We start from the raw sequence: 18,234 nt of genomic DNA, 5'->3' as shown, positions 1-18,234 counted from the left end.
AACACAGTCACTGGACAAAACACTGATTACTTTCATAATCATTGCAAAAATCTAGGTGTACCAGTCAGTTTTGCTTAACCTAATAAAAGAACACAGTTTTAGGTGTTTTCGTGACCTACATGTTGTCATAATCAGTGTAAGATTTAAATTTCATAACTGATAATTACTAAAATACCCTTTTCCTAGGTTACCATTGCCAGACTGTAAGATGGCGGGTTACTGGACCATCAATCAGGGTGGTAATGCACGACGAAAGCTGCTGTGTCCAACAGATTCCCATCGGATAGATATTAAGGTATCATAAACCTTTCATATATTTTCAGTATTTCAAAGCTGTTATTAGTCAAGTCAAATCACCTTTATTTATAGAGCACTTAATACAATACAGATTGTTTCAAAGCAGCTTTACATTGATGCAAACTCTGGTGTAAAGCAGCTCTAAAAAGACAATAGTAAACAGCCATTATTCAGTGCTGATTATCATATTACACTTTGAAACTAATTAGATGTCTGTGGTTTTCATCAGGGCCCAGTGTTTCTGCGGGTTCAGAGTTATCCATCTGAAAGGCATGCGTCTAGATCTATGAGCTTCACTGAGGAACAGGCCCACTGGCAAATCCCCATGAACGAGGTCAACATCGTCTGCGACGTCACCACTGCTAATGGTAGGCCATGACTAAAGTACAATGATATCAAAGTTAGTCTCATGGAGCCAAACTTTGACCTAATTAATATGGCATTATAAAGTCTTGTGGCTTTTATTTTGAAAGTGAATCCTTTTTTTCCTCATAGATTCAATTTACGTGGCCACATGTAACCCTGTGTCACTGTATGCTATGAAGGAGAAAGGAGACTCTGTCCAGTGTATTGAGCTCTACGATATCTTCCCCCGAACTATCAGTGGAGTGTGGCAGCCCTTTGTCTCTGTGGCGGCACTGGGCAACCCGCTGCTGGACCAGGTGGTGCTCCATGAAGAACAGGTGTGTGTGTGTGACATGTAACTCGCCCTTCTACGCAGGCACTATACATGAAAGCGTCGCTGTCCACTTGCTACCATTACCTATCCATTTATGGGTCTCATTCCTGCTCTGATGTTTATCTGAGACATTCTGTTATGATCTGAACATGGAAATAGAAGATCATCAATAGATGCATCCTTTCCACCAAACCTGTGAGGGGAAAACAATGTCTAATAATAGTGGATGGAAATAGTAAATGGCCAAAGATCAAAACAAATTCGAGCCAGAGTTGTGAGCTAATAGGTTCACCATAGATGAGATGTGATGTTTGAGCAATGATACCATTTTGAATTTTAAATAGGTTATACAACGTATTTAGGCTGCGTGTTACTTTGCTGGATGTTATTGTCACTATATTTAGGCTTTGTTTATCATTTAAAATAACCTAGTTAAAATTTACACTGCACTTTTTGTAGGATATTTTCCTTATACAAGTCCACTTGTAATGTTAATCATAGTTTACTTCACCAAAAACAAACTTCACCCAAAAATAAAATCATTTACTTTCCCTCTTGTCATCTTTGAAACACAAATGAAGATATTTTTAACGGAACCTGAGAAATTTCTGTAACCAAAGCTTTGATGCTTCTTTTTTTAATATTAAACATCTTCACGCTTCACCACTTTATTACTTCTAATGATTGTATTTCGGCTTCAAAATTCATAAAAATTGTGTTTTGTGGAGATTATCTTTATAAACAAAACATGTAAGAATCCTAAACATTTGTTAGCCAAAGAGCTTATTTTCTGCAATAATCCAAAAGCCAATGGAAGAATCCTACTGGTTTTTGGTTGAGGGAACCAGGGTAATGCTAACTTCCGTTTTAGCCTACAAAAATACGTCATCACTGCAGCACTCTATCATTAACAGATTAAACATCCATTCTGTCTAGTAGAAAGACTTTCCAGAAGAGTGGAAACTCCCTATTAAAGGTGCCCTCGAATGAAAAATTGAATTTATCTTGGCATAGTTAAATAACAAGAGTTCAGTACATGGAAATGAGTGAGTCTCAAACTCCATTGTTTCCTCCTCCTTATATAAATCTAATTTGTTTAAAAGACCTCCGAAGAACAGGCGAATCTCAACATAACACCGACTGTTACGTAACAGTTGGGATCATTAATATGTATGACCCCAATATTTGCATATGCCAGCCCATGTTCAAGGCATTAGATAAGCCAGTATTAACGTTTGGATCTGTGCACTGCTGAATCATCAGACTAGGTAAGCAAGCAAGAACAATAGCGAAAAATGGCAGATGGAGCAATAATAACTGACATGATCCATGATATCATGATATTTTTAGTGATATTTGTAAACTGTCTTTCTAAATGTTTTGTTAGCATGTTGCTAATGTACTGTTAAAAGTTACCATCGTTTTTTACTGTATTCACGGAGACAAGAGCCGTCGCTATTTTCATTTTTAAACACTTGCAGTCTGTATAATGCACAAACTTCATTCTTTATAAATCTCTCCAACAGTGTAGCATTAGCCGTTAGCCACGGAGCACAGCCTCAAATTCATTCAGAATCAATGTAAACAATATAACAGTATACGATACTCACATAATCCGACGCATGCATGCCGCATGCATGACGAACACTTTGTAAAGATCCATTCGAGGGTTATATTAGCTGTGCAAACTTTGTTTAGGCACTGTTTAAGGCAAGCGCGAGCTCCGTGGGCGGGGAGCACGAGATTTAAAGGGGCCGCACAGCATAAATCGGCTCATATTTAATGATGCCCCAAATAGGCAGTTAAAAAAATTAATAAAAAAAAAATCTATGGGGTATTTTGAGCTTAAACTTCACAGACACATTCCGGGGACACCTTAGACTTATATTACATCTTGTAAAAAAACGTTCGATGGCACCTTTAATGCCTATGGTTTTAAAGTTAAATGTTTAAAGGGGTGGTTAAGTGTTTTTTTTTCTAGGCTTTATTGTGTTCTTGGGGCACAGTTTATCATGTCTTAATGCTTTGTTTTTTTGAAAACGCTGTATTTTTCATATATTTTATCTTTATTCTACACCTCTGTTTCCACTGTCATATGAACGGCTCGTTTGACTTCCTGCTTCTATGAAGCCGCTCCCTCCGAAATACGCAATGTCCTCAGATTGGTTAGCAGGTTGGTAGCTGGCCCAGTGTATCATGATTCGCTGAAGCGTCTGGAAATGACACACCCCTTACCATCCGTTGCTTCAGTAAAAATGTAAATATTGTCTATATTGCTGTATCAAATTGAGCCCGAAATAGACCCAGATGAAGAGGGTCAAGCTGCAATCGCGGCTTTTAAAGGACGTTTATTAATGGTATTTCATTTTGTATTTGTGTCAAAGTGTTTATAAGCTGTCACTGCTGTTTGTTAGCTTTCAATATACAGTTTTATCCTGATTAAAGCTTTACTGTAGGCAAATACATGACTGAGTAGTCACATTTTTGTAAAGGTAGCGTTTAATTTATAGCATGAACAACTGTTTGTCTATGAACATAGACGTTTGTTGGTATTTGTAGAATTTAGCTAACTGGCTAGCGAAGCAAAAACGAGTTGCTCTTTGTATATGTCCTCGATGCAACCAAAAATAGCAACAGAACTTTAGGTTTAAAAGACATGTACAAGCAATAAAATGTACTTACAGTTTGAAGCCAATAAACAGCAGCTTCTGCTTTTAAAGTGGGAACTGCTTCATCTTTCAATAATAGCCTTTGTGCAAATCCAGCATTGAACTCGTGTAGTTTCTGGAAGCTGTCTTCCGCGCCGCATCCAGTGTAGAAAATATCAAAGATTATAATGGGTTCTATTATCTTTTGACGCGTCGCCCTGCGTCCGGTGTACACAACTCTTCGCTTCCACGTGCTGCACCACATGGCCTCGCCCACTTTGTTGCACGTTCCCGGGGGTGTGTTTTGAGGGTTTATGATGTCACCAACCCGTTGTAGTCCAAAACGGGTTGTTTTTGTAGGCAGTAAACTGCCATAACTTTAAAAGACAATATCTCAGTTTGCATTGAACTTTCAGCACTGTAACTTTGCAGATACTGTTTATGCTCAAGCAGCAACATTACACACTAACTAAAGTTAAAAAAGTGAAATCGCATTTAACCACCCCTTTAACAAGCACATATGGCTGTAGTGTTTTCGGAGATCACGGTTTTGGTCATGTAGTGTATCTTCATGTACTGAATAACCATTCTCATTACTTCACTTACATATTAAGGTACCAAACCAAAAAAATGGAAATAGATCAAATTGGAATTTACATTCACAGAGTGCAGCTGGTTTGTATTAGAGTCGAGTCTGGAGGAAACCTTAAAACACCTGTTAGCAGTGGAAAAAAGGGTTGTGGAGAACATGATTACTTATTGCGTATAAAAATCTAAAAATACAGATGTCCAGACATCACAAAGAGCCATCCAGGGGTCATTGCTCTCCTGGTGGAGAAAACACAAAGACTGAATGAAACGGTGCGGCCCGTGACCATAACGGCTTGTCTCAGCCAAACCCACCATCTGTCCAGAAATGATGCAAGACTTCTATTAATAACACAGACAGCATGCGGTATATGAAAGCCAGGGCGTAAGGAAGCCATTATGCTGCAAATTCAGTGGTGAGGAGGAATTTATGGCCTCCAACCTTTCCTATGAAAGTGAAAACTAAAGATAAGAAGCATTGTAACACAATACTTGCATAAAGTACATTTCTGGCCTTATTCGTATTGTATGTGAAAAGGACATTTACGTATCTTAAAGGGACAGCTGTAAAAAGGCCATGGTCAGATAGAGGCTGGAAAATGGTTGCTTTAACTAAATTATGACTGTTCTTGGTGCATAAAACCTTGACATTACCTTAACATTATCAGTGTATCTTAGGGAATAAAATGAAATGATATGACCTCTTTTTCAAAAACTAGAGTATGTGAACATTCTTGTCTCCTCTTTGTAGGGTAACACAGTGCTCCATCTGGACCTGGTTACTGGTGCTGTGAGGAGACTGGTCCTGTCTCAGGACAAGCAGGAGGAACCACCACGCAAGAGTTCAAACTGGTGGAGCAACAAAGAGAGTCAGGTGGAAATATATGTCTATAGCAGTGGTTCTCTATCAGGGGTCCAGGGCCCACTAAGGGGCCTGATACCTTTTATCAGTGTTGTGGCTAGCATCAAGTCTGGTAGTGTAAAATCATACAATCATGCCTAACATTATCTTAAAATTATTTTCATCTTTTGTGTTGTTGTCATTAGCCAGCATACAAAATGTGCAAGGAGTTTGCCCACAAGAACTGGCTTCTCTTCTACAAAGAAAACGGGTAGGTTACTCTCCCTCAATATTAAGTGTAACGAGCCCCTTACACTTTATTCTGAAACCTAGTGAGCTGCCTATGTAGGCAGCATTTTCCAAAGCTAAACAGCTCATTTATTAAAGCAACATGATTATTCACCTTTCTGACCCTTTTTGGCCAAATCAATCCCAGAATGCACTGCATCAAAAATCTAAGATTTCTGACAAAGTGTGAGAAATAGAGAATTCTGAGATAGAAAAATATGTTTCTTTCTATGTTGCTATGTGTTCTATGTAAGAAGTGCCATTTTTATGAGTCCTTGCTTATTTAGAACACTCAAAATCACTCAGTTATGAAGGTTAGGTGAACATCCTGTCATTATCACTTGTTCATTTTTGATAGCGCCCCCTACAAGCATAGTTTAAGTGCAGAATGCTAATGGAAAAACTAATACCTATGGTCACTGTGCTGTCATAATCAACGCATTATGGTGATGTATTATAATCCCATAGTGATTAAATTTGTTCATTATAACGTTGTTAACTATTGCTTATTTTTTAATTTATGGTAACATTGTTATAATAAACATATTGTAATCTGAAGTAGTGTTTCTCAAACTTGTCCTGGGGACCCCCAACCATTGCACATTTTCTATGTCTCCCTGATTTAAAGGATTAGTTCACTTTCATATAAAATTTTCCTGATAATTTACTCACCCCCATGTCATCCAAGATGTTCATGTCTTTCTTTCTTCAGTTGAAAAGAAATTAAGGTTTTTGATGAAAACATTCCAGGATTATTCTCCTTATAATGGACTTCAATGGCCTCCAGGGTCAAAATTATAGTTTCAGTGCAGCTTCAAAGGGCTTTAAATGATACCAGATGAGGAATAAGGGTCTTCCCTATTCTACTTACGGAACGAACGCAGCGCCACTTCCATTTATTCCGTAAGTAGAATAGGGAAGGTGTAGGACATACAGCGTAAGCTTTTTGAAGAATACGAAAGTGCGGTTTTGGCGAAAGCACTTGGAAGGCGATCATTTGGCGATCAAAAAAAAAAAAAAAAAAAGACTTAATTCAACAATTTGTTCTCTTCCCTGTCATTCATATTTTTATTGTTAGTTTTTCACCATATATAGTAAGTGAACTTACCGTTTACCAATTAAAAGTTTTTTTAATATATTATTTTTAGAGTAGTATTTTTATATAGTATAGTATTTTTACTGTCTTTTACTATTAAAATTGCAATAATTTTTACAGTGTAGGCTGTAGACTGCTAACAGCTCACTAGGTTTTGTAACAGAGCTCTGGTGTCCTGTTCAGTCATGGCCTACTGATTTATACTGTGCTCTACTTGGACAGGAATCAGCTGGATGTTGTTGATGTGCTAGAAGGTCAAGTTCACACCATCTCCCTCCCCATCAATCTCAAGGCTGTGTTCCTGGTGGCTGAAGACCGCTGGCTTCTTGTTGAGAGCAAGACTGACAGGTGGCAATGAAATTCATTGTGCACTTCAATGAAATCACAAGGATTCCTTCATATTTTAGTTGTTTGCCCACATTGAGGTTTTAGTATTTAAGAGCATTTGCTACAACCAATGGTACATCTTCAACTACATGCGTTTAAATCATGTGCAGGAAGTTCCTGTTGACAAAGCCCATGCACATGGGCGCAGAGGACACGGGAGTGTGCCAGCTGCATGCCATCAGTGAAGACGCTGTTAACACCGGCTTTGGCACCAGCTCAGGTGAATAACTCTTATTGCTTATTAGCCAGAACAACCAATCAGAAGTGACTCTGCGATGTTGCATCCAATCAGGGCCACTGAGAGCCCTTCACACTTGTCAGTCACCATCTGTCTTGCTTTGGCAAATGCATCTGTTCCGCATCTGCTTTGACTGACATGAAGCCTGGGGGGGTTTGAATCTGACTTGTCAGATTCTGCACGTGAATAAACCTGGTGACATCTTTGATGGCTTGGATAGTAAATACGTTCTCACACAGAGAATCTATTTACTCATTTATGCTCATTTTACTCTACATTCTTACTCCTAGTGGGCACATTTTTACTTAGTTTTATTATTCAGTACTACTTGTTAAGGCCAGATGTTATTTAAGCAGAATTAAAGAACAAACTGTTGTGACGTCATTTCAAGCAAAATCAGACCAAAACAAAAGTGTGTTTTATGACTTTCTGGAAAAGTTCGCTCCTGTTGATAAATACCATAGAGTGCTGCAGGGATGACGTCAAAACCCAAGAGACTAATTCTAATTCTAAAGACTAATAACTAAGATTTTCCTATGGGTTTATATAATGGGGTTTTTCAATTTCTGAGTAAAATAAGGTCTGTGGAAAACATAACTTGACGATACTAAGACGTTTTGTTCTACAATGTAAACCGCACGCACTCACACCCCAAATGTTCTTGTCTAGTTACTTATTAGAAACATACATTTTTTTTAAAATAAAAATAACAGCTTCAAAATTCACGTTTTCGATATGGGTGTGTGTAGTTTCACTACAGAGCAAAAGGTTTTATCAAGTTACGTTTACAACAGACCTTAATTCACTCATAAATTTAAAAAACCCATTATAAAACCCATAGGAAAATCTCTAGGGACCCAGTGGTGAATTATAAGAGGGTATGCATCGACATCACTTTCCCGCCGGAACGCGCTCCCTCAGCTGGACTGAGTGGCAAAAGAACCTGCTGCATGACTGGATTTAATAGAGGAAACTGCGAAAACGCGAGTAAAACAAATGATTACACTAAAGGTTGGGCTCGAAAGTGTTCCTTATGACATGTCAAAGAAACCTAATCCAAGGATATTGACATGCAGCCAGGAGTCGTTTTTCCTGACATTTTAATGGGCCTGATTTCGACACTGGGGAAATACATAAAGCAAATCTGCCTGTGAATATTCTGTATAACTACAACCTAGGTAGATTTTACCTCAAAATCCATCGTTTCGACACAAAATAACTGCAAATCCATGTTTCTCTGAGTCTTTCTGCAGTTTTTAAATATATACCTCAGATTTTGTGTCAAAACTATTTGTACAGTCAATCACAAAGTTCTTTCCCGTTTTGGATGTGTTTTGTGTGTTTTTCGCTGCATTCACGCTGAAAACCAATGCTGCCGCTCAGTCTTTTGCCACTCAGCGGGCATGACCACAGTCATAACGGTCGACGGTGACGTCACGTGCATACCCTCTATTCTTCCAGGTTTTGACATCATCCCTGCATCACTATTGGTCAGATTATGCAATAGGTGGGTGTGGCTCTGGGGCTCTGCCTTCTTTGATGTGGATTTCTTCTCTGGTTAATTTCTTCTGTTCAGTCCATCATGAAGAGCTTCTTTATAGTAGAGCTGTAAAGCTGCTTTCTTTAAAGCAAGATATTGTATAAAGTGCTATATAAATGAATGTGACATGACACTGGACTGAATTTCAGAGCTTGTGCAAACATACCCACATCACTATGATCAGAGCCTTTTTTCTCTGTTGTTTTCTCACCGCTGTCATTTTTGTTGTGTATTTATTTTGTTATTGAGAAGAAAGCGTGCAGCACATATTTACATATTAATTTAAATTATGCTTTCAGCAGTGTGGATGCCGTCAGGTTGTTTGCTAACAGTATACCACTGAAAAGGTATTTCAAACTTTTTTTTTTTTTTTTACCCCTAAACAAAGAACAAAAAGAACTGCACTGTAAGTATATTGGGGCATATATTGCACATCCTGATTTTGCTGATTTAGATGTATTCCTGGGTCAACATATTTTGTTGATCCTGGAACAACATTCCTGTCCAAAAATGTAATCCTAACCATATCCCTACCACTAAATCTAACCCTACCCATAAGTTTCCCTAAAATCAGAGGGAAATGATAGGTGAATAACACTGATGTAGAAGCACCTAACCCTGGTTGTAAGCCTAAACTTGACATAAACTTGTCCCTCAAATCTGATTGGTTCATTGGAATGTTGTTCCAGGATCAACAAAGATGTTGATCCAGGATCAAGTTGCACTTGATGAAATCAGGTTCTGTGCATTTATTGCTCAGAGTTAGGCTGAGAGTTTTCTCAAAATGTTCGTATACATCAGAATGAAGTATACCTCAGAGTGTGACTTATCACTGAAGTACCAATTACACCATGTCTGTTGGCTGACAGACAGATCACGGCTATAAGCCGCCGCCACCTGTCGTCATGTCATTCTCAGCATGTCTCTTCTCCCTGCTGTCTGCGAGGAGGAAAGTGTGGTGCGATACATCACCCTGGTATCAGAGAATCGTGTTACATAACCACAGCCTCCTTTATCCTTCTACTACTCAGAGGCTGAGGCCATAGTTCCATGCAGCCCCTCTGGAGGTGTGCATGTTGACAGTCCCTAACAAAGACAGGGACTGCTGGGATAGGCGGAAGCTGAGTTGACAGTCTCCATTATGTCAGCACAACTGCAGGGCTCCTGGTCTGCTTTGGTGCTGCCTTCTGTTCTGGCCATGAAGAAAAGCAAAGGCAATTCATTTGTACATACTTTACCATTGAAAAGTTTGGGGTTAATTTGTTTTTTTGTTTTGTTGTTGTTGTTTTGTTTGTTTTTTTTAAAGAAAGGATTAGTTAACTTCAGAGTTAAAATTTCCTGATAATTTACTCACTCATATGTCATCTAAGATGTTTATGTCTTTCTTTCTTCAGTCAAAAAGAAATTATGGTTTTTGAGGAAAACATTCCAGGATTTTTCTCCATATAGTGGACTTCACCGGATACCAATGGGTTGAAGGTCCAAATTTCGGTTTCAGTCCAGCTTCAAAGGGCTCTACATGATCCCAGACAAGGAATAACGGTCTTATCTAGCGAAACTATCTGTCATTTTCTAAAAAAAAAAAAATTAAAAATTATGTACTTTTTAACTACAAATGATCGTCTTGCACTAGCTCTGCGATGCACTGCGCATTATGTAATCACGTTGGAAAGGTCATTGGTATTTAACATTAGTTAACTACATTAGTTAACGAACTAATAATGAACTGCACTTATACAGCATCTTGTCAGTTGTCAGACAAGACTGGAACTTCAATTGGGACCGGTTTCTATGGTCAGATGAAACAAAAAAAAAAAGAGCTTTTTGGCAGCAAACCCACCAGATGGGTTTGGTGCACACATGGATAAAAGTTACCCCATGTCCTTTGTTAAATATACTGCTGGATCTTTAATGTTGTGGGCCTATTTTTCTGCTGGAGGTCCTGGACATCTTGTTCAGATACATGGTATCATGGATTCTATCAAATACCAACAGATAAAAAATCAAAACCTGACCGCTTTGCTAGAAATCTAATAATGGGCCGTGGTTGGATCTTCCATCAGGACAATGATCCAAAACCAACACAAAAATGTGTCACTGAGAACAAAATGAAGCTTCTGTATGAAGGAATGGTCTCTGATATCTTGTCAGGTGTTCTCCAAACTCATCAGGCATTATAGGTGAAGACTCAAAGCTGTTATCTTGGCAAAAGGAGGCTGCAAAATGTATTGAATAAAAGGGTACCAATAATTGAGGCCAACGTGTTTTGGAGAAAAACATTATTTCATAATGTGATTTTTTTTTTCCCCCGCTTTAAATTCTTTTCCTTCAATTAAAAGGTTAGATTTTTGCAAATTTTATGAATTAAAGATCAAAAGGATAAACAATGCAGTTTTATTTTTACAGTCATCTTTGATCATATTTACCAAGGGTGCCAATAATTCTGACCACAACTGTATAAGACGATAGTGTATATAGCGCACTTGTGTATATATATATATATATATATATATATAATATTATCTTGAAATATTATTTATATAATATTTTTTTTTAAATATTTCACAATATTACTCTTTTACTGTATTTTCGATCGAATAAATGTAGCCTTGGTGAGCCAAAAGAGACTTCTTTCAAAAACATAAAAAAAAAAAATCTTATATACGTTTATATAATTATTAAATATTCCTGCCTTAGCTCATTTGAAAGCAGAGTTATGTATGCCACTGCATTAACGTATCCCACTGCATTTAGAGGAGAGCTGGAGCTCTCAGGGCCTGATGGATGATGCCAGTGAGTCCTGCACGCCTCATTTGATAGAAAGTAATACCAGTTTGTTTTTGAAGGCTTAAAATAGCTGGTGAAATTAATCGCTGCCCCTTTGTTTATAAGGCCCATGAAATGGGCTTTATAAACAGCTTTATCTTCTGATGAACTGCCCCTGGTCATTCCTCCTTCAGCACGTATCAGTTTCTGTAGCGTGAAGACCAGAAAGACACTTAATAACTCATAGTATGAGTTATTGAGATGAATGTCGCTGTCATAAAGATAGAGTAATGCCTGTACTTATGGGCATCGTACATCTAAAGTATCAGACACACTTCAGCATTTGCTATGAAAAATGAGCATGTTTTTAATGACATCAAAAGTTCCCATCAGCAGGATTGGGGTCTTAATCAAATCGAGTGTGACAGAATGTCTCTAGAAGGTCTGAATAATGACCAATTAAACTGGGGTATAAAGATGTGACAAATGTAAAGTCGTGGTAGAAATGCTCTGAACCCTTTTATGGGTTTAGTAGTGAGGACACATTATCATCTCTACAGGAGGTCATTTTAGAGTGATGATGTGACTGTCTCTGTGCTTCAGGGATGGAAACCACAGCTCCTCAGGAGGTATCGAATGAGCAGCTGCCCAATGAGAACCTCAGCACTGCCCTGGGGCAGAAGATCGTGTCTCCCAACCGCATCCTCTGTGACACAAACACCTACGCTAATGTTATTGTGGGCTTCCCAGATCTCATGGTGGGTGACAATTATGACATACCCTCTAGTAAAATACACAGTTGAATTCTATAGATCAATGACATGATACACTTTTTTTTTTTGTCCAGATCTATTTATTTAAAATTTGTTACATATAATAACATGAATATCTTCTTTTATAATGGTTTTCAATTTCTGAATTAAAGTATTTTTTTATATTTTGGGGTGGATGGGAGGGGGCATACATGGATGATGCAGCTGTTTTGATATCATAACAAATAAAAAATAAAAAAAGCAATGAAAAGAAAACCTTATTAATTAGTTTGTAACTGATCATTTTGCACATTTTTTAGCAATGCGTAATAATGCAGAATTTTTAATTTCTTTAAATTAAGGCTTTAAAATTTAGCCAGATGCATCAAATGTAATGGTATTAATATAATTTACATTATTATTATGTTGTATGTCACCTAATATTTTTTCACAAGTTATTTCCTGACATTAATATTCTTAGAATATTCATGATTCTTTTATAATAATAACAATGATCATGATGGTATAGTGGCCAAAAGTGATGTCCAACCTAGGAAAATCAACATCTTCACCCTTTACTTGAATATTATAAAAAATGTGAACAAACAAAATATTAATAACTGATTATGTTGTAGTTAGTGTATGCTTTTTCCTAAGGTTTTTTATTTTATTTTATTTTTTACCTGTAGCTGTGCCTTTTTTGCCAGATGAGTTTAGGATTTTGTTTTTCCTTCATATTTAAAATATTTAAAAATTATAAAATATTTTCCTCATATTTTGATCGTTTAATTTAACTTGTAGGGTCATAAAAAAAATATATATATATATATATATATCATCTCCAGACATCACTTTTGGCTACTTATGATTTTTACTTTTCATTATCATGGATACTCTCATATGGCATTGACCCCTATAACCTGTTTTGTATTGTGTTTCCACAGTCCCCAAATGAGGTGTACAGCTTTAAGAGATCTTCGCCCATAACAGAGGGTCGGGGGCCTGATATGTTTTTTGGGTCAAGTAAGCGAACAGGGCCCCCAAAGAGGGTTAACTGTGTCTGTCTGTTAGGCGCCAATCAAGTGGTACGTGCGCTGCCCCCTACACAAGTCCCACTGACTGAGATCTTCCCTAAAGGTAAACCACTGACACCTTCATATGCAAATATCATATAGAAATATATAAACAAATGTATTTGCTTTTTACTCATGATACTGATAGTATGGATTCACCAACAGATGTCACACCACCCATGACAGCTGCTTATCTGGAAGTGACAGACCTGAACTCTAAGAAGCTCAAATACATTCCAGTCCCCAGGTACTGAGTAAGACTCCTTTCGTTAAACTGTAGCTCCCTCTTCTGTTCAGCTGATTAGACACTGGGCATTTTGCTTCACCTTAAATTATTTTGCACATTTTTAGCATTTGCAATGCATAGTATTAATTGTAAACTTTGAACTTATTTAAATTAAAACCTTTGCCAAATGTAAATGTTAAATGATGTAATAGTATTAACACCATTTACATTATTATATTATTATGTTTTAAGTAGCATAATGTGTTGAATATTTTTGCACACATTTTTTCCTCAGTGATGTTCATAGAATATTCATGAATATTCTTTTAATGTAATAGAATATGTTCTTTTACCAGTAAATAATTAAAAATTAAACAGAATTGTTCTGCAAGATAGGCAATTGTGTCATGCAAATTGCATTCTGCATAATTTTTAACCTGATTAACTGATCATTGGCCCCTGATACTTTAACCCAGGGTTATCTAACTTCCTGCAAAGTTCAACTCCAACCCTGATCAAACACAACCAAACCAGCTAATTAAGATCTTCAGGAGCACTTTCAGTTTCCGGTCTCTTTCACGTCTATTTGTTCTTGAATGGACACATACACGCAAAATTATGTCCAAATGCCCATCTCAGCAAATATACTTGTAAACACAGTTCCTTAACGTAAACGTGAAACAATTGAGAAAGAAAACGGATGCGTATCATTATATTGGATCCATGCATTAGGTCTTAAAGTGACAATAGCCTAATAAACTTGCTGCTGTCTGTGTCATTATGTTAATCAAATAACAAAATACGAAGAGAAAATCATTTGTAGCTTTTAATTATATTTAATTTATACAGTGAAGACTATGCAGTGTTATTTACATTTGATTATTCAATTTCTGTACCTGAATACTGTTAAACTTAAAAACATAAAGCACATCTTTGTTATATTGTATTTATCTATGCTTGTAATTTGTTTATTTTCTACGCAGATTCACTCCCCTACTAAATCACACCAATCATTCTAGAATGATTAATTATTTCCAAATAGAGCTATTCAAGTCATTAGGTGAAATTGTTTTCAGATGAACAAAATATTGCATTATTTTTTATTTTTTTTCAATATCATGCAGCCCTAGTCTTTAGGATAGAAAGTTACAGGCAGTAGAGTTTGATCAAGGATGGAGCTAAATTCTGCAGGAAAGTGTACCTCGAGGGCCTCCTGCTTTATAGCCCTAATATGTTAATCCTGACACTGATGATTTCATTTTTTAATTATATTATTGTTGTCTTAAAATGTCATTAAAAAAAGGATATATTTAGCTTCATGAAAGCCTGTGTAAGGAAATCGAGAGTCTTCCAGTGGTTCTGATCAGTGTCTGTCATGCTGATGTGTTCAGGAGCAGCTCAATGTCTCCCTACACTGTGTGGATCTCAAAGGTCTCAGACACAGATGTAGTGATGGCTCCTCTGGGCTCTGGTGGGGTGGTGACTGTCGACATGGGAGGCTACGTTAGAGTATGGGAAACAGGCATTGACAACCTGCAGCGCTCTCTGCTGGAGTGGAGGAAAATGATCGGATCAGATGATAGCAGGCCAATCCAGGTAGGACCTTTAGGGAGAATCTCACGAAACCTTAGAAAGAGCACGTCTGGGTCATATTTCAACCCAAAATCTAAAGTTATACATATATACAGTACATATACACTACCGCTCAAAAGTTTGGGATCGGTAAGATTTTTAATGTTTTTAAAAGAAGTTTTGTCTGCTCACCAAGGCTGCATTTACTTAATTAAAAATACAGTAAAAACAGTAATATTGTGAAATATTATTACAATTTAAAATGATTTTATTTTAAAATGTAATTTATTCTTTTGTGTTAATCCAGTCTTCAGTGTCACATGATCCTTCAGAAATCATTCTAATATGATGATTTGCTGCTCAAGAAACATTTATTGTTTACAATTGTACAAAATATTTGTGTACAAAGTTTTTTTTTTTTCAGGATTCTTTGATGAATAGAAAGTTCAAAAGAACAGTGTTTATTTTAAATCTAATCTTTTGAAACCTTATAAATGTCTTTACTATCACTTTTGATTGATTTAATGCATCCTTGCTGAATAAAAGTATTAATTTCTTTAATTTCTTTTCAAAAAAATAAAAATAAAAATTCTTACTGGCCCCAAACTTGTGAACGGTAGTGTAAAATGTTACAAAAGCTTTGTATTTTAGATCAATGCTGTTCTTTTGAACTTTCTATTCATCAAGGAATCCTGAAAAAAAAGTACACAACTGTTTTCAACATTGATAATAATAAAAATTTCTTGAGGAACTAATCATCATATTAGAATGATTTCTGAAGGATCATGTGACACTGAAGACTGGATTAACAATGCTGAAAATTCAGCTTTAAAATATTTTCAAATAGAAAACAGTAATTTTAAATTGTAATAATATGTCACAATATTACTGTTTTAATTAAATAAATTAAGCCTTGGTGAGCAGATGAAACTTCTTTTAAAAACATAAAAAATCTTACCGATCCCAAACCTTTGAGCGGTAGTGTATATATTGACGTGGACAAATTTGTTGGAACCCTTGATAAATATAATCAAAGATGACTGTAAAAATTAGCAAAAATCTAACCTTTCTTTGAAGGAAAAGAATTGAAAATGGGGGAAAATCACATTATGAAATAAATGTTTTTCTCCAAAACACATTGGCCACAATTATTGGCACCCCTAGATTTTTTTATGAGTAAAATATCTCTGAAGTATATTCCCATTCATATTGTTGTTCAGGAGGGTTTCAAGAAAAATCCTCTGCTCTCATCCAGAAACAATCTCCAGCATATTCAGTTGTCAGACAAGACTGGAACTTCAAATGGGACTGGTTTCTATGGTCAGATGAAACTAAAAAAAAAAACTTTTTGGCAGCAAACCCACCAGATGGGTTTGGTGCACACATGGATAAAAAGTACCCCATGCCCTCTGTTAAATATACTGCTAGATCTTTAATGTTGTGGGCCTGTTTTTCTGCTGGAGGTCCTGGACATCTTGTTCAGATACATGGTATCATGGATTCTATCAAATACCAACAGATAAAAAATCGAAACCTGACCGCTTCTGCTAGAAATCCAATAATGGTCCGTGGTTGGATCTTCCATCAGGACAATGATCCAAAACAAACATCAAAAGCAACACAAAAATGTGTCACTGAGCACAAAATGAAGCTTCTGCCATGGCCGTCCCAGTCCCCTGACCTGAACCCTATAGACCTTATGTAGCTCCGCCCCTTTTCAGTGCTGCGCTCTTTGTCTTTGGACTTCCAGTTTGTATTTCCACAGCAATCTTACGTATTTATGAATGTACTGCTCGTTTTAAAATCTTCCCGGTCTACTGACATTTGTTATGAAATCTGCTTTAAACATTACAATGCTCATGATAACTTTCATTAACTCTACAACAGGTAAATCCACTTCACCAGCTAATTATTCTTTGATAGCAATGCCATAGAAATGTACAGGGCTGCCGCAAAAACGGAAGTTCAAAGACAATATTATAAAGATGGCGGTGCGCATAAGGAGAAGAAGCACCAACATGGAGCTGGGAATCTGAAGGATCTGGAGAGATTCTGCATGAAGGAATGGTCTCTGATCTCTTGTCAGGTGTTCTCCAAACTCATCAGGCATTATAGAAGAAGACTCAGAGCTGTTATCTTGGCAAAAGGAGGTTGCAGAAAGTATTGAATAAATGGGTGCCAATAATTGTGGCCAATGTGTTTTAGAGAAAAAACATTTATTTCATAATGTGATTTTCCCCCCACTTTTAATTCTTTTCCTTCAATGAAAGGTTAGATTTTTGCTAATTGTATGCATTAAAAATCAAAAGGATAAACAATGCAGATTTATTTTTACAGTCATCTTTGATCATATTTATCAAGGGTACCAACAATTTTGTCCACATCTATTACATTTTAGGAGCATTAAAGGGATAGTTCACCCAAAAATAAGAATTCTGTAATATTTACTCACCCTCAAGTAGTTCAAAACCTGTGTAAATTTCTTTGTTCTGCTGTAAACAAAGGAAGATATTTGGAAGAATGTTTGTAACCAAGCAGATCTCACCCTCCATTGTCTACAAGAGTATTCATTTTTCCTACTATGGTAGTCAGTGGGGGGCGACATTTTTTTAAATTCGGGGGCAGTAAATGATGACAGAATTTTTAATGTTTGGGTGAACTATCCCTTTAAGACTGTTGCATTGTGACTTTTTCAACAAAAAAAATCAACTTTTGATTGCAATGGTATGTCCAGATTTTATTTGTTATTTGATGTATTATTATTTGTTTTGTTTGACAAACCTGTTTTAAGTCAATTCAGCATATTTTTTTTGTTTGTCGTTTTGTTTTGTTTTTTTCCGTTTACAGTTGTTGTTTTTTTTTTTGTACTGTTTTGTTTTGTTTTTGTCTTTTCTTTCTTTCAAATTCTTTTTGTTGTCTCATTTGCTGCAGGAATTACACTTTGATTTCTGAACTCTCTTATTAGTTCCAAACATGTTGGGCTTTGGCAGTTTAAAATGTGCAGTTCCATCTCTTACCACATGGCGGCGGACTTAGATAAGCAATGTTTTTTATTTCTTTCTTTTGAAAAGGTTGGAAAATTGCTACATAAAAAATGTTTTTTAGCATTGTGAAACAAGATATTAAGAATATATTCATTTTATATCCAAAATGATCCATTTTATATTTTGTTTTTCATGTGACTACATCTTTATGCAGGGAACTCAACGTTTTTGCTTGATGAGATATTTCTTGGCAGGTTCT

The 18,234-nt window shown here is 36.5% G+C and overlaps 1 protein-coding gene across 1 annotated transcript in view; it reads left to right on the top strand.

The window, feature by feature from the left end:
• The window catches only part of vwa8 (von Willebrand factor A domain containing 8), a 140,318-nt gene that overhangs the window by 67,861 nt on the left and 54,223 nt on the right, over positions 1 to 18,234 (top strand). The window contains exons 27-37 of the mRNA XM_048192999.1: positions 187 to 295; positions 527 to 665; positions 793 to 980; positions 4,964 to 5,086; positions 5,260 to 5,324; positions 6,660 to 6,785; positions 6,935 to 7,044; positions 11,972 to 12,126; positions 13,065 to 13,257; positions 13,359 to 13,440; positions 14,811 to 15,015. Of these exons, the coding sequence (XP_048048956.1) occupies positions 187 to 295; positions 527 to 665; positions 793 to 980; positions 4,964 to 5,086; positions 5,260 to 5,324; positions 6,660 to 6,785; positions 6,935 to 7,044; positions 11,972 to 12,126; positions 13,065 to 13,257; positions 13,359 to 13,440; positions 14,811 to 15,015 (1,495 nt within the window). The remainder of the gene's footprint in view (positions 1 to 186; positions 296 to 526; positions 666 to 792; positions 981 to 4,963; positions 5,087 to 5,259; positions 5,325 to 6,659; positions 6,786 to 6,934; positions 7,045 to 11,971; positions 12,127 to 13,064; positions 13,258 to 13,358; positions 13,441 to 14,810; positions 15,016 to 18,234) is intronic.

This window comes from Megalobrama amblycephala, linkage group LG6 (assembly GCF_018812025.1).
Source record: "Megalobrama amblycephala isolate DHTTF-2021 linkage group LG6, ASM1881202v1, whole genome shotgun sequence".
NCBI lineage: Eukaryota > Metazoa > Chordata > Actinopteri > Cypriniformes > Xenocyprididae > Megalobrama > Megalobrama amblycephala.
The sequence above is the reverse complement of the archived record's forward strand: the minus strand, read 5'-3'. Positions and strand labels throughout refer to the sequence as shown.